The sequence below is a fragment of the Prionailurus viverrinus genome, chromosome D2 (assembly GCF_022837055.1).
Source record: "Prionailurus viverrinus isolate Anna chromosome D2, UM_Priviv_1.0, whole genome shotgun sequence".
Taxonomy (NCBI): domain Eukaryota; kingdom Metazoa; phylum Chordata; class Mammalia; order Carnivora; family Felidae; genus Prionailurus; species Prionailurus viverrinus.
In genome coordinates, this window is record NC_062571.1 from 13,340,164 (window position 1) to 13,356,419 (window position 16,256).

The following is a 16,256-nucleotide window of genomic DNA, read 5'->3' on the forward strand; positions in this document are numbered from 1 at the left end:
GGCTAACACTCTGTTCTCTGAACAAGTTTGTTTTTTGTTATTACCATAAAGATCATATATACTTTTAATTTCAGGGGTATGATTGACATATAACATTATATTAGTTTACGGTGTACAATATAATGATTGGATGTTTGATCCATACAGTAAGTCTAATTACATCCATCACCATACACAGTTAAAATTTTTTCTTGTCATAGAGGCTTTTAAAATTTTCTCTCAGCAACTTTCAAATATGCAGTACACTATTATTGACTATAGTAACCATTGCTGTCTGTTCAATATATCCTCAGGACTATTTTTATAACTGAAAGTTTGTACCTTTTAACCACTTTTACCCATTTTATCCACTCACCACTTCTTTCCCACCCTCTGGTTGGGAAATGACCAGTCTGTTCTCTGTATCTGTGAGCTTCTGGTTTTTTATTAGTTTTGGTTTTTAGATTCCACATATAAGTGATACCATCTGATACTTGTCTTTCTCTGTCTGGTATTTCATTTAGCATAATGTCCTCAGAGTCCATCCGTGTTGTTGCAAATGGCAAAGTTTCCTTCCTTTTTATGGCTGAATAGTATTCCTGTGTGTGTGTGTGTGTGTGTGTGTGTGTGTGTGTGTGTGTGTATTTCTTTATCTGTGCATCCAGCAGTGGATACTCAGGTTGTTTCTATATCTTGGCTGTTGTCAACAATACTGCAATGAATATGGGGGTGCAGATATCTTTTTGAATTAGTGTTTTCGTTTTCTTTGGATAGATGTCTACTAGTGGAATTGCTGGGTCATAGTTTTCTTTTTAATTTAAAAACCTCCATACTGTTTGCTATAGTGGCTGTACCAGTTTATTTTATATTCCCACCAACAGTGCACAAGGCTTCCGTTTTCTTTCCATGTCCTTGACAACACTTGTTATTTGTTGTCTTTGATAACAGCCATTCTAACAGGTGTGAGATGATAACCTACAGTGGTTTTGATTTCATTTCCCTGATGATTACTGATGTTGAGCATCTTTTTATGGACCTGTTGGCTATTTGCGTGTCATCTTTGGAAAAATGTCTATTCACATCCTCTGCCCGATTTTTAATTGGACTGTTAGGTGTGTTTTTTTTTGTTTTGTTTTTTGTTTTTGCTATTGAGTTATGTGAGTTCTCTCTCTCTCTGTAAATTGGATATTAACCCCTTATCACATATATGATTTGCAAATATTTTGTCCCATTCAGTGGGTTGCCATTTCATTTTGTTGATGATTTCCTTTGCTGTGCAGAAGCTGTTTGATGTAGTGTTAAAGACCATAAAAATGTAATTCTCAGCATTTTCTTGATCAGAATGGAAAATATTTAAAATGATTGTCATTAGTGGTAAATTATAACTCTTAAGGAGATGCCAGAGCTTGCTCTTAACTGTTTCTCTCCTTCCCCAGCCTCTTTGAAAGAGGAGTGGTAATATGAGGCAAGGGCACTCAATTTCATAGATAGTGGTTCTCAAAGTGTGGTCTGAGGACCTCTGGGGTCTCCCAAGACCCTTTCAGGGAGGTTGTTGTAAGGGCAACACTATTTTCACAACAGTATTTAGATATTATTTACTTTTTTACGAATTTACTTTTTTGACATTTTCACTGATGGCACAAAAACAGTGGTAGGTAAAACTGCTGGCACTTTAACACAAATCAGTAGTTACTTTTATTCTTCACCACCACGCACTCAGTTAAAAAAAAAGCCAGTTTTTGATTTGTTCATTCATCTTCTAAACGTTTTTCTAACTTTTTAGGTTGGAGCTATTGTGGAAGTGAAGAATCTTGATGGTGCATATCAGGAAGCTGTTATCAATAAATTAACAGACGCAAGTTGGTACACTGTAGGTAAGGGAATAAATCTTTTAAAAATGTATTTTCAGAGGTAATACAAATAAAGCAAAATTTCCTTGATTTCGTTCCTCCCGTAATACTAAAGATATTATTACTGGTAATTTTTTAATCTTTCCAGGTCTTTAAAATGTTTATTTCATAAATATGTGCATAAAGTATAATTTGAAATTAGCGTATATATTATAAAGTTGAATTTGTAGCTTTTTTCACTTCAAAGTATATCGTTATATCTCTTCAAGAGATATATCTCTTCAAGAGGTGTATCTTTTCTTTTCTTTTTTTTTTTTTTTTTAATTTTTTTTTTTTCAACGTTTATTTATTCCTGGGACAGAGAGAGACAGAGCATGAACAGGGGAGGGGCAGAGAGAGAGGGAGACACAGAATCGGAAACAGGCTCCAGGCTCTGAGCCATCAGCCCAGAGCCTGACGCGGGGCTCGAACTCGCAGACCGCGAGATCGTGACCTGGCTGAAGTCGGACGCTTAACCGACTGCGCCACCCAGGCGCCCCAAGAGGTGTATCTTTTCAAGAGAAACTTTTTTTCTATCTTAACCATTTTTAAATGTATATTTCAGTAGTAAGTATATTCATGTTGTGCAACAGAGAAATTTCTTTTAATTATAGTAGTATGTTTCATAATATTTGATGTGCCATAAGTTTTTTTTATTAAATTTTTTCTAACAATTATTTTTTTGAGAGACAGAGTGTGAGCAGGGGAGGGGCAGAGAGAGAGAGGGAGACACAGAATCCGAGGCAGGCTCCAGGCTCTGAGCTGTTAGCACAGAGCCCGATGTGGGGCTCGAGCCCACCAACCATGAGATCATAGATCGTGCCTGAGCCGAAGTTGGACCCGATGAGCCACCCAGGCGTCCCTTCTTTTTTTTTTTTTTTTAATTTTATTTACTTTCAACTCATGATGTTGCCAGTTTTCTTGCTATTAAAATAAATGGTGGATTGAATGTCTCCTGAATACACGTTATTCCTGTTTTTCCCTAGTATATGTATATATTGAGAAGTAGACACAGAGTGAAGTGAAATGAATGTACTTTTAAAATTTAGTAGGTAATGGAAACCACCTTCCTGGAAGACTGTTCATTTACCCTTCCATGGACAGTGTGTGAGTGCACTTCTTTTCCCAGCCCTTGTGTAATTTGATGTCGGTAATCTATAAAATTTTTGCCCATCTGGATACAAAGCAGTATCTCAGTTTTGTTTTAATATGCCCCTCCCATGATTACTAGTGAGACTGAACATTTTTTCATATATTTATTGAAAGGAACATCATTTCATTTGTATTTTCTCTCTTTTGAATTGCATGTTATAGTGCCTTTCCAGTTTCCCCCTTTTCCTGTTGGGATGGTTATCTTTTTCTTATTTATAGGATATGAGATCTTTATATATTCTGAATATTATTATCCCTTGGTTCCTTTAGTTGCAAGTATTTTTCTCCTACTGCTTTACTTTTTTTCTCTGCTATCAATTTTCATAGTGTTAGTTTTCCTCTGATCACCTTTTCCTTTGTAGTTTTACTTGTTGAATCTTGTTTAAAAGGGCTTCCTTCTGTCAGTGTTAATAAATTTATTTTCCAGTGTATTCTTCAATTTATAGTTTTATTTTTGGTTTGCAAATAGCTTTTTATTTCTCCTGCAGTTCAGTTTTTTGAACATTTTGAAATGTCAGACTTCCCCTACCTGCCAAATCAATAGCCAAATATCCTGACATTATTTATTGAATGGGAATAATTCATGTTCTTTAATGACCTCATAGATGAAAATAGACACCTAGTTAAAATGTCTTTGATGATGTCAGAATTTCATGGAGCTTTGAAATAGTATAGATGAGTTTTGTTTATGTTTTTGTGGGATGAGAAAAAAACTTAGGGGAGATTTTAATTTGAGATGAGAAAATTGACTTTATATAGGTTACAAGACTGTGAGCAATTCTGGGAAGTAAGTTTGGTGGTAATTACGTATGGTCGTCAGTCTCATAAATGTGCACCGTTTAAAAAACATACTAAAAGTTATTTATCCAGTCTCACAAAGTCTCATTTAATATATAAGAACCAGTTTTGTCACTTAGGCAAAAAGTGCTGTTTCTAATAAAATCAAAGCTTAGTAACTTTATTTGAAGTAGGGTTATTTTTTCCCCCATAATTGGTGAGGAATGTCAGCATATGCTAAAATTATAAAATATATGTATATTTTGTGTATCTGTGAACTTAAAGTAAATTCTCTGGGACATTTTAGTACTTTAAGTAGTTTTCAGTGGGGAGCAGATTTGTCACCCAAGGAACCTTTGGCAGTGTCTTTAGCAGGAAACATTTTTGGTTGTCACAACTGGGAAGCCACTAGTGGCATCTAGTGGCTAGAGGCCAGGGATGCTGCTAAGTAGCCTGTAGTGCTCAGAATAGCCTCTCATGACAAAGAATTAATCTGCCCCAAAATATCAGTAGTACTCAGGTTTAGAAACCCTGCTTTAAATAATAAAAACAATAATTTTTTTAGGCGCAGTCTGAATATACAAATTTGTACTTGTTCTGGTTTTTGTTCTTGTTTTTTGGATGTCTGTATTTACCAGCTGGAAAACTTGCCTTTCCTTTACAATATTGAGATGGGTTAATTAGCATTTAAATAGTTTCTTCCTAAAATGCTAGCTTCTTATTTTCATGTGGTGTTTTCTGGGTCAGGAAATGTGTTCATTTCAGCTATATTGCTTCTTTATTACTAGAAATTGGAAAAGATACTTTAGAATTTAACGTTGTCATTTAGTAAACCTAAAATGTGAACTGCATTTTTAAGTGTAATCTTCTTAAACAATCGTTCCGTTTGCCCTCAGAAAATTAAATGATAGTTTATATCATCTTGTTAACCTTTGAAAAAATCCTTCAGTAGTTTCCAATTTTACCTCCTCATAGTTTTTGATGATGGAGATGAGAAGACACTGAGACGGTCTTCCCTGTGCCTGAAGGGAGAGAGGCATTTTGCTGAAAGTGAAGTAAGTAATAATTTAATGAGTGACTGTATCTTAATACTTTGTATTAGGGAGAGCATATTTTTCTTTCTCAAGCAACTGACTCGTTAATCAGGAAAATTCATTAATACATCTTACCATTATCATGTAATCTGTGAATCCTGTTTGAGTACTAGGTGATACTTTTTTTTTTTTTTTGTAAGAATATTTTAGCATTTGTCCACAAAGAAAATGCAATGAGCTTGCTTAACTATTATCTTTAGGTAACTTTTATGTAGACTCTAATTTGTAAATAATTGTAAAAAACAGATGTCTGATTTTTTTTTTTAATGTTTATTTTTGAGAGAGAGAGAGAAAGTGAGAGAGAGAAAATGAGCAGGGGAGGGGCAGAGAGAGGGAGAAAATCCCAAGCAGGCTTGTCAGTGCACAGCCCGACATGGGGCTTGATTTCATGAACTGTGAGATCATGTCTTGAGCTGAAATCAAGAGTTGGATGCTTACCCAACTGAGCCACCCGAGTGCCCCATAAATGTCTGATTAATAATCCACTGGAACCCCATCATCATTAAAGGAGTAGAAACTCTAAGCAATTCCTTACTGCTACTAGCTGACATTCTTATAGCCTGTCCTCAAAGAGGCCTTGCCTGACTGACCTTTCTGAAATAGTGCCTTCCATTCCTCTTAATCTTTTTAGGTTGATTTAGTTTTCTTTATATAGCACGTGTCATTCTCTGACATCAGAATATGTATATGTGCTTAGTTAATTGTTCATTGTCTGCCTTCCTCACTAGAATGTGTCACAAGGGCACGTTTTTTAATGTGTCTTCTTCACCACTTGTTCCCAGTTCCTAGAACAGTGCCTGGCATAGTGTAGGAACTGAAATAAGTCGTAGTTGGATGAATAAATGAAGTGCTTATATTTGCCAGGGACTTGGCTCACTGCTTTTTCTTTTTCTTTTTTTTAAATTTTTTTAATGGTTATTTATTTTTGAGACAGAGAGAGACAGAGCATGAACAGGGGAGGGTCAGAGAGAGAGAGGGAAACACAGAAACCGAAGCAGGCTCCAGGCTCTGAGCTGTCAGCACAGAGCCCGACGCAGGGCTCGAACTCAGGGACCGTGAGATCATGACCTGAGATGAAGTCGGACGCTCAACCGACCGAGCTACCCAGGCGCCCCTGCTCACTGCTTTATGTACATCATCACATTAACAACGTTATGAAGTAGATAGCATTATTATCTGCAATTTACAGATGGTGAAACTGATGGTCAGAGCTGGTTCTCAAACCAGTATTTTCTAGTACCAAAGCCATGCTCTAGAATTGAAGGGTGTTAAGTTATTGAGAATGGAGGGAGGGTTCACAAAGTTCTGTAAGTTACTAGCTTGTAATCCAGAATTTTAAAAAGGCATATGGTTGAAGTGTTCTATTTTCTAGTCTAGTCTATAAATATTAATTAATGCATAGTGTGATCAAACCATCATTTCCTTTTTTCTTGTCACTATTTAGAACAGTGTTTCTTTGGGATTATATTATTTTGTTTGTTTGTTTTGAGAGAGAGAGGGAGGGTGGGGTAGAGAGAGAGAGAGGGAGGGAGGGAGGGAGGGAGGGAGAGAGAGAGAGAGAGAGAGAGAGAGAGAGAATATCCTAAACAGGCTCTTCACATCATCACAGAGCCTGACAGTTGGGCTCAATCTCATGAACCGTGAGATCATGGCCTGAGCCGAAATCAAGAGCCAGATGCTTAACCGACTGAGCCACCCAAGTTGCCCCTCTTTGGGAACTTATTAATATTATTTATTAAACTATTAGACTTTTTTTGTATTCTCTTGTGTTGAAAATATTTTCTTCTCTTTTTAATAATTGAATTCTTATTCCAATTCCGAATTTGGGACAGGTTCTGTATATTACGATTCCAGCCTGTTTTTCCTATTGTACCATTTCTCTGTCCTTTTTCTTTTTTCTTTTTGTTTTGTTTCGTTTCTCTTTCTGTTTCAGTTTTCATTTTGTTTCTCTTTTCTTTCTCTTTCAATTTTTCTTTTTCTTTTCACTTTTAAGTGCTCTCTCTACACCCATAGTGGCTGGAACTCACAACTCCAAGATTAATTAAGAGTCGTGTGTTCCACCAACTGAGCCACCCAGGTGCCTCATTTCTCCATTTCCCTGTCCTTCTGTCTTATAAGACTACTTGGTATTTTCAGAATTGGGTTCAAATTCATTTCTCGGTTTCTGCCGAGCACTGCTCCTCTTAACATTCCTCCATGACAAATTTCTAACCAAATTTGATCCCTTTATCGTTTGATCCTTCAGCACTTCTCTTACTCTTATTTGGTTTCTTTTTAATTCCTTTTCTTATTTTCCCTGTGAGATTTTAAGCTGTTTGAGTTAATAGCCATGTTTTTGTCATTTTGATGGCTTTTCTTTTCCCAGGAGAGTTTTCTACACAAAAACCTTCGGGGAAATATTTGTTGAGTTAATTGTGAAGGTTCAAATACAGGAAATAAACTTTCGAATTTGCAGTGAATTTGGCTTCTTACACAGACTGATGAAGTAACAGAATTCTTTATAAGTTTATATAGTTCTGTTTTGTTTTAAGTTTCATTTATGTAAGTAATCTCTGCACCCAACCTGGGGCTTGAACTTATGACCGCAAGATCAAGAGTCTCACACTCTTCCGACCAAGCCAGCCAGGAACCCGAAGTTCATGTAATTCTTAGAAATAATTTCATTTCCCTTAGAACGTGTGTACAGGTATAGTAGGTCGGTGAATATGGGGGCTTGAAGACGTGACTTTTCATCTTCTAAGTGAAGGCATGTGCCTTATTTTTTTTTAATTCAGAGAAATATCTAAAATATTTTGTTTTTGTCAGGAGAATTTTATAGTTCATAAGACAGTTATAGTGTAAAGGCTGAAGCAACATGAGCAAGTAGCTCAGTGTATCCTTCTTACCTTCTAGGAGGATCACTTTTACCATGTGTGTCCAAATGTGTTAGATTTCATATTTTGCTGGCGGGTACTTGGAATATTGGTGTACTGCCCCTTACCATTGTCCTAAGCCAGGTGCTATGTTCGGTACTAGAGACAAGCATAAGCCAAGTAGCCCTGGAATTTATCCTGAGAGTAATTTACCATCTGTTGGAGGAGAAAAAGCATTAATCAATCAGATATTTTAAAATTATGAATGTATTGAGTCCTGTGGTAACATGGCCAGGAATGTATTTAATATGCCATCTATATATTCTTTCCCTTAATTTGTTATTTTTGATATTCTCAAAAAAGCATCTTTAATTTTTTGAAAGATTCCTCAGGGCATTGTTATTGGTAATAACTTTGGCCTTTGAGCAAAAAGCCATATCATACTGGCAGTATGGGGGCTCAGTAGTTCCATTAATAAGCTGCATACTTAAATGAAGATTTAAATTCGAGATTTCCATGATAGGAGATCACAACAGCACTTCAGTCCTCTGAATTCCAACACTAAAATCGCTGGTTCTACCATAACCACCTTAGTGAGGATGTTGCCCATTGCCTGAGTGTTTGGGCATTTCTGGAGGACATTCCTAATTTGAGTCTGTCATTCAGAAGTAGTTTCATCAGCTGGTATTCTCTGTGCATTTACTACATGCAGGTGAAAACTAAAGAAAAGTGAGATAAAATCTCAGCTCCATATTTCCTGCAGCCCAGTTAGGTAACGGATATAGGAATGTTTCCCCCAGGCCTGTGAAATTTTCTTTTAGCTTTCAATATAGCCGGGGGTCTCTGCTCATTACTTTTTAGGCTTAGACAAGACAGATTGTACCCTCACCTCAGTCTTTTCTGTCACCTGAATTAGTCGTGCTTCTATTTCCCTGGACATGATTGGAGGCCAAGGACAGAGATGCTGCTTCTTACTGTTCTAAGTATTACATAGGGAGGGAAATCAGAAATCCTGGGTATTTTCTTTCCTGTAACTAGTGACTAGCAGATGCTTGAAATAGAAATCACAGTACTGAATAGAAATCTTTGCTTTCAGGAGAGCAACTTCAGTTGTAGGGGAGTAAGGTGAGAAAGTGAACCCAGATTAATTTATTTTCTGTTTACCAAATATAGTGCTTTGAAATTTTTGCCCATGGGAAGCATAGTTAGGAATTAATGACAAGTGGCTTCTAAAGAGTTTTTATTTGGCAGATTATTGTATTTGGACCAACTTTGCCTCCAAATATTTTTTAAGTGCCCAATTTAAACAAACTAAATTTGTAGGATTAGATTTTATACCCTATAAACCTATCTTTTGAAGGAATTATTTTTCATGTTTTATGGATAGTTCCTCTTACTGTTGTTGGACACCTAGTTATATGTATCTCAAATACATTTACTTAAGTTAAAACACCATAGATTACTAATATGCTTGCCCCTTTCACATTTTAGTTCATCATCGTTTTGACAAAATTACCTGTTTTAAAAATAAAAATTAAAAAATTCCTTTTGAAAATTAACGTTAGTTTGTATTTAGCTATCTGATCTTAAAAAAAAAAATCGAAGTTGGTGTATACCCTTTCATGTAACACCCTGGTTTATAACTTTGAGAACTCTCTATCCTAAGTACTTACTCACCCTTCTGTCCATCCTGACAGTTTTTCTGGGATCTTTAGTTCCCCTGGCATTCATGACATTATCTGTAACAGCAGAGCGTCTACTGGAGTGATGAAAGGAATCGCACTTGTGTGAAAGATCTTAAAAATGCAGAGAAAGTAGGAATATTATCAAAACTGATACTCAGAATGAAGTTAGTTGGGATAGTGTCTTTAGATCAATACCTTAACTTTTTAGATACAGAAACCTTTTCAGGAAATGATGGCAAGAAAAATTTAAGAAATACTGGATACTGAGAAATGAAAGGAATCATTCCAAAATCCCTTTTTTCTTCATTCTGCTTTTAATCAATAACCAGTTCCTCACCTGGAAATCGTTGTTTTAGAATGGGATGAGGGACAAAGGTTTGACATGAACTGTCAGTTGACAAGAAGAAGAAATGTTTTCTTATTGATCACTGTCTTCGTACCAAGCACTGTATTGGATGTTGCAGATTAAAAAGGAAGGGGAAATTAAATGTAGAAAAGCTAAGTTTTACATTTTTTTCTTTTCTTTTTTTTTAAATGTTTATTTATTTTTGAGAGAGACAGACAATGGAAGTGGGTTAGGGGCAGAGAGAGAGGGAGACAGAATCCGAAGCAGGCTCCAGTCTCCGAGCTGTCAGTACAGAGCCTGATACGAGGCTCAAACTCAAAAGCTGTGAGATCATGACCTGAGCCAAAGTGGGTCGTTCAACTGACTGAGCCACCCAGGTGCCCCTACGTTTTCTTTTTTTTTTTTTTTTAAAAAAAGGTTTATTGTAGAAAATGTTTGCAAAGTAGTAATACAGCCTATCTAAAGCCGTTTTCCAAGCAATTGATGCGTTTTTGGGGATGATTTTGTTACTTATAAGAATTCTATATTATGGATTATGATTCCCTTTGAACAAAGAGAAATTTGAGTAGCAGTTGGTCCCACTTTAGGTGTTAGGTACTTACATGTAGGTTTTTATCTCTGAAATCTATTTTCTAGTGTCTGTTTTGTATTTTAATCATTCTTAGAAGTCTGTCAGCCTTCAAATAGATAACGAAACCATGTGGAAAGAAGAATAAATTTCTTTTCACTTTTTCTTTTTTGTTTTTTTCTAGCAGTGGGCTCATTCATCTTGATTCTAATATCTTTGAAATGACAGTTTCAATCTTTAGGGAAGTTGTATTTTAGTCTTCCTTGGGGGCAGTTTTTAATCTTAAAATCTAAGCATATTAAACTGATTTGGTTTAAAAAGGAAAAAGAACTTGCAACGTAATAACTGTGCTGGGTTTATGTTCTTACCCACAGACATTAGACCAGCTCCCACTCACCAACCCTGAACATTTTGGCACTCCAGTCATAGGAAAGAAAACAAATAGAGGAAGAAGATCTAATCATATGTAAGTCCATTTTCATAACTGTTAGTTGAACCTGAATTCATTTCTCCTTCTAGTATTGTTTTAATAGTTATTAATTTTAAATTGTAATTTGCCAAATGCTAACTGGATCTAATAGTAATTTCAGACTCCTTAGCACGGGTGTTTGAGATTCTCCGTGCTCAGCCAGCCTTAACAGGTGTATATCTGCCTGCCATTTCTCCCTACATGTATCTTGATGCTATGGTCAGTATTCGCTGAATACAGCCTTTGTTTTCCTGATATCATGCTTTTATTCATGCTCTTTTTTTCTTTCTCAGATGCCACCCTTTCATGTCATTGACTCACACATTCAGTCCTCCAACAGAAATGCTCCCACCTTTATGTGAACTTTTTGTGTCTCCCTGCTCTTTCCTTGAAAACAGATGTGTTTTCTTTCCTCTGAACCCTCTAAATTCTGTGCATTTATCTCATGTCAAAGGTAGTATTTCACCTGTTGTTGTTATTGTAGTATTTGTTTTCTCTTCCTAGTAATCTCCTTGACAGAAACCATCACTTATTTTTATGTCTTGCAGTTGTGACATATATTCTACCTAACAAATTACTTTTAATGGGACGTGCTTAGGCTCCAAAGGCTCTACATTAAAAAGGATCACAGGATCAAAGGGGTCATCAGAGATAAAGAAACAATCTTCAAACAGTTGCCAAAAGAGAACTAATTTATTGCAAAGGACTGAGAAGCAGAATGGCATCAGACTTCTCCATATTAACACTAGATGCTGGTAGTCAGTAGAAGGCAGAATGGAGGAATTGAAGTCTCTCTTAAAAAGGAGGACTTCATTACCTGATATAATGAAACACTGGGAGGAAATTAAAGATATCATCTTAACAAATAGAGAACAAATAGTGAAGGCATTAAGTAACTCCCCCTGGAAATTATCTAAGAAAGGAAAACTTAATATAGGATGGAGGGTGAGGAGGTGTCTTAAACATAAAAGTTGAGTCCTAGTAACAATAGGAAGTCAGCAGAATAATGTCTAAAATGTATAATACCAGTATAAGAATATTCTTTAGAGATAAAGCAGTAACTCTCAAAGAAATAACTAAAATAGTTAAAAACATAGTTGCCTCCACAGGAGCAGGAGAAGAAAATTGGAAGGGATGGGTTTTTAATTTACTCTATTGGAGGTTGTTTCAAAAACAATTTTGAACATTTTACTTGGATAAAATTAACAAATTTTTAATGAGTCTAAGCCCAAATATTTTCAGAGTAGCTGTTAAAAATAAATAGTGAGTTGGATTATGAAATCTTCAGTGTAAGTGAATGCTTTCATTCAGTATTTTGAGTTAGGTATTAAATCTAATTGTGGCCGAGCTTTGGAGACAGGACTGGGGTAAGCACTGTGTCTCATGTTACTTTCAGCCTTACAGCAAACTCCTGAAGATAGGTATTGCTTTTACCCATACTAAAAACTGGGGAAATTGTCCTCATACACAATAAGTAATCCAAAGAACACAGGAAGGAAAGGACCAGGACTTGAACTCACCCATGTTCCACGGACCTTTACCCATTCATTGATTGACTCTTACTTAGATAGAGTAGTACTTCAGTTACTTTCCAAGTTAGTTTTAACAGTAAATAAATAGTGTCTCATTGAGGGAGAAAATGGAAAGACTGATACTTGCGTTGAAAAAATATTTGATAATAGTATTTTCCTACTCTACTTGTGATTCAGGCCATGCTTTTTTTTTTTTTTCTTAACTCTGATACTTTAAGAAAATGTTTTTCTTAATTACTAAGTGAATAATTTCTCTCACTTATGATTTAGCTTGCTGATGACTTGATTATTTTTAGGGTACTCAGGGCGTAACTATTATTTACTCTTGTGCATATGATGTTTAAAATTTGAAACATTCTATCCAGGAAGAAAAATAAATGAAAAATGTATGATGGCATTATTCACATGAAAGAGTCCTTTTGTGATTATTTGATGTTACTGTGATCTAATAATGTTATCACTTTTTTCGAGGGCTGTTAACATTGCCATAAAATATTCACTGAAGCGCTTATAAGATAAATCTTTTGATGTCTGTTTGAAAATTAATGACTTCAATTGTATATTAAAAGTTTTTATCTACCATTGCTTATTAGTCTTCCCATAGTTTAGTAGTCAACTTCTAATTATGCGTCATGATGTCAGAACAGTGAGGTGGGGTGTATTTAATGTAAAATTATTTCATTAGTGAAGATTTCTACTTCTCCTCTAGCTTTTGAGAGTGGTAGTGTTGCCCAGTTAAGAGTGTGAACTGTGGAGTCGGTGACCTGGGTGTGAATAACTGTTTCTGCCACTTCCTTGCTGTATAACCTTGGGCATTTTACTTAGTCTTTTCATGCCTCAATTTTCTTATCTGTAAAATTGAGATATTACCTATCTTTCAGAGTTGTTGCAAAGATTAAATGAATTCTTAAAGTGTTTATATAGGAAGCACTGTGTAAATACTAGATATATCATGAATTGAATGAAAAAATTTTCATGAACTATTGGTATGTAACATGAGTTCATTCATAAAATGTGTCTATATGTGAGTTTATAAAAATTCTGCTTATTGTTTATGTCTGATAGGTAGAACTGTTTTGGGGTATATTTGAATTATTTTTTTTATATTGCTTTTTAATTTTTTAATTTATTTTTGAGAGAGAAAGAGACAGAGCATGAGCAGGGGAGGGGCAGAGAAAGACAGAAACGTAGAATCCGAAGCAGGCTCTGGGCTCCACGCCTTCAGCACAGAGCCCGACGCAGGGCTCGAATTTGTGAACCACAAGTCCTTGACCTGAGCCGAAGTCAGCTGCTTAACTGACTGAGCCACCCAGTCACCCCTATATTTGAATTTTTTGAAACAACATTTCTTATATTATATTATATTATATTATATTATATTATATTATATTATTATATATATTGCAGGAAAAACTTTTTGTATCAATCAAAAATTCTTTTTAAACTTTGAAAAAGATGGCATCTAATGTTTAGACATGTTTTACCTTTCTTCAACTGTGATCTAGACGTATAAAAATAAATTTAAAGATCGTTTATAGAATATCACCTAGAGTGATCTACAAAAGTGACCCAAAATTATGATGTATTAAAAAATCTATTAGCTGAGGTCTCCCTTTCTTGAAGATGAGACTAAAGCATGCAGTTGTCACTGAGCAAGTTGATCTTTGCTTTTTAAAGACTCCAGCAAATATCTAAGTAAGTGATTTTCCTGTTGTGAATAATGAAAGATTTGCTGTTGGGATTATATTACGTATGTGCAATGTATGGCAGACCGAAGGTTGAGAATTAACTTGTAGGGAATGACGCCCTGCTCATCCGTCACCTTGTTTGGCTTGCTGTCCCTTCCGGCTCGCTATTGTGGTCATTCTCATGGCCAAGGCACGTAATGTTCTTGTTTATTAGCACTTTATGCCGTAGTATGTAGGCGCTACAGGCAAGTACCACAGTTGGAAATTCCCTTCTTCTTAATTATACTTCCTCAAAGTTCTTTCTCCCCTTTCTGAGTGATTTTCTACAACAGAGTCCTGGACTCGGACCTTAAGGTCATTTAACTGACCTTCATTTCTGCTTCCATTACTCAACTAAAAGAGTCTTCATTTTTGGTTCCCTGATTGTCATTTAAAATATAATTTTGTACAGGGGCACCTGGGTGGCTCAGTCGGTTAAGCATCCAACTTCAGCTCAGGTCATGATCTCACGGTCTGTGAGTTTGAGCCCCACATCGGGCTCTGTGCTGACAGCTCGGAACCTGGAGCCTGTTTCAGATTCTGTGTCTCCCTCTTTCTCTCTCCTCCCCTGCTCATGCTCTGTCTCTCTCTTCTCAAAAATAAATAAACGTTAAAAAATTTTTTTTAATAAAAATAAAAAATAAATAAATAAAATGTAATTTTGCACAAAGATAAATGAAGTTATCTCTTCCCAGGATTCCCCAGACTCCATTGTTGCGTAGTATACCACTACCTTTATTTTCTTTTAACAGCTGTTAATCCACATACCAGTAAATCAGCCTCCAGCTCTTCCAAAAATTGATGATTTTTGACACCTTCCTTCAGATGAATTTTATGTATCTTCTACCTTTAGTTAATTCTAATGTATTTAAGTATTTTCTTAAGATTATTATTCTCTAGTTTTTTAAAGCAAGTTGAAATTTTCCCTTAATTTAGCCATTGTATACAGGTATTTTGTTTGATTCTGCCTAAACAGTAGAATGCCTGAAATTATAGAAAAATCGGTGTATCCTCACCTCCTCAAAGTGTTTTCCAGTAATGAGGCAAAAGTATATATGCAGCTGCTACAGTAGGAAATCAGTCTGCTTGCCATTTTTTTTTCCTGTTCAGAACAAGAATAAAGCATAATGAGGCCCATAATGATTCTTGATAGCAATTATTTATGGGCACAGATTTTACTCACTGACAGTGCTAAAGTTTACCCAATAAACTAGTGATTTGTAACTGACATTTACAGGTCTGCAGATATTTAAAAAAAATTTTTATTGCGATGCATTTAACATATCACAATTCATCCTTTAAAAGTGTACAGTGTGCCTTGTTTTTTAGTGTATTCACAGACTGTGCAACCAGTACCACTGTCGAATTCTGGAAGACTTTTTAATTATTTGCTGTTTTATTTTGATATGACAATTTGATTCTGGTTTTCTTCTTGATAACACTTAGGGGAAAACAGCTTTTTAATTTAGTGTGCAAAATTTGAAACTGAGTTACTTGCCTGAAATAATAAGGAGCATTGAAGTCAGAATTACATTTCCAAATTGAGCCTCTGAAGTTCCTAGCTGAGTTTTCTGCTTGTGTTTCATCATTTGCTGTTCTTTGGCACATGTCTCGTCTTAAGTTCTTCTTACTTGATTCACAATTAATGGTAAAAATTAATTTATAATTGTAATTCTTACAGTTAATTGTGATCAGCTTTAAGTAATTAGCTGTTGGTCTGTGCTTGTAAACATTTCTGTGTAATTAGCTTTGTTTCCAGTGGCATCATCAGATGTTATTTCATAAAGACAGTACAGTATTTTGTTCTGGCTCAACTAAACAAATACTTTCTTACTACCAAAGAAGCAACAACGTCAGAGGGGAATAAAAACCAAGCAGGTTCTCTGCTTGTTCTGTATTTGCTCCCTTAAAATACTTTTGATGCTCATTTATTTTTGTTCCATCAGTTCATTGAGTGCTTGTCTTGTGTAAATTATTTCCTGACCAAACTCCTGTAAGAGGAGAAGTTAAAGGGGTCCTAGGTGCATATAATGGTGTGGTTTACACTGGTTGTGTACGTTATGCCACTTGTTTACATTTTGTGATTTCAGGAGAAATAAAATTAGATATACCATAGTAGAGAGAAAGAAATCTATTCAGTTCCATTTATTTAGTCAGCAAATATGTATTGAATATCTATGCTTGTG

The 16,256-nt window shown here is 35.5% G+C and overlaps 1 protein-coding gene across 8 annotated transcripts in view; it reads left to right on the top strand.

Annotated features, from left to right (window-relative positions):
* ARID4B (AT-rich interaction domain 4B) overlaps positions 1 to 16,256 on the top strand; it is a 156,158-nt gene that overhangs the window by 71,876 nt on the left and 68,026 nt on the right. For all 8 annotated transcript variants that reach the window (XR_007145305.1, XM_047825042.1, XM_047825046.1 and 5 more), the window contains exons 5-7: positions 1,763 to 1,853; positions 4,773 to 4,852; positions 10,717 to 10,808. Coding sequence is in view for 7 of the 8 variants with exons in the window: in XM_047825042.1 (XP_047680998.1) it covers positions 1,763 to 1,853; positions 4,773 to 4,852; positions 10,717 to 10,808 (263 nt within the window). In the remaining variant the exon portion in view is untranslated. The remainder of the gene's footprint in view (positions 1 to 1,762; positions 1,854 to 4,772; positions 4,853 to 10,716; positions 10,809 to 16,256) is intronic.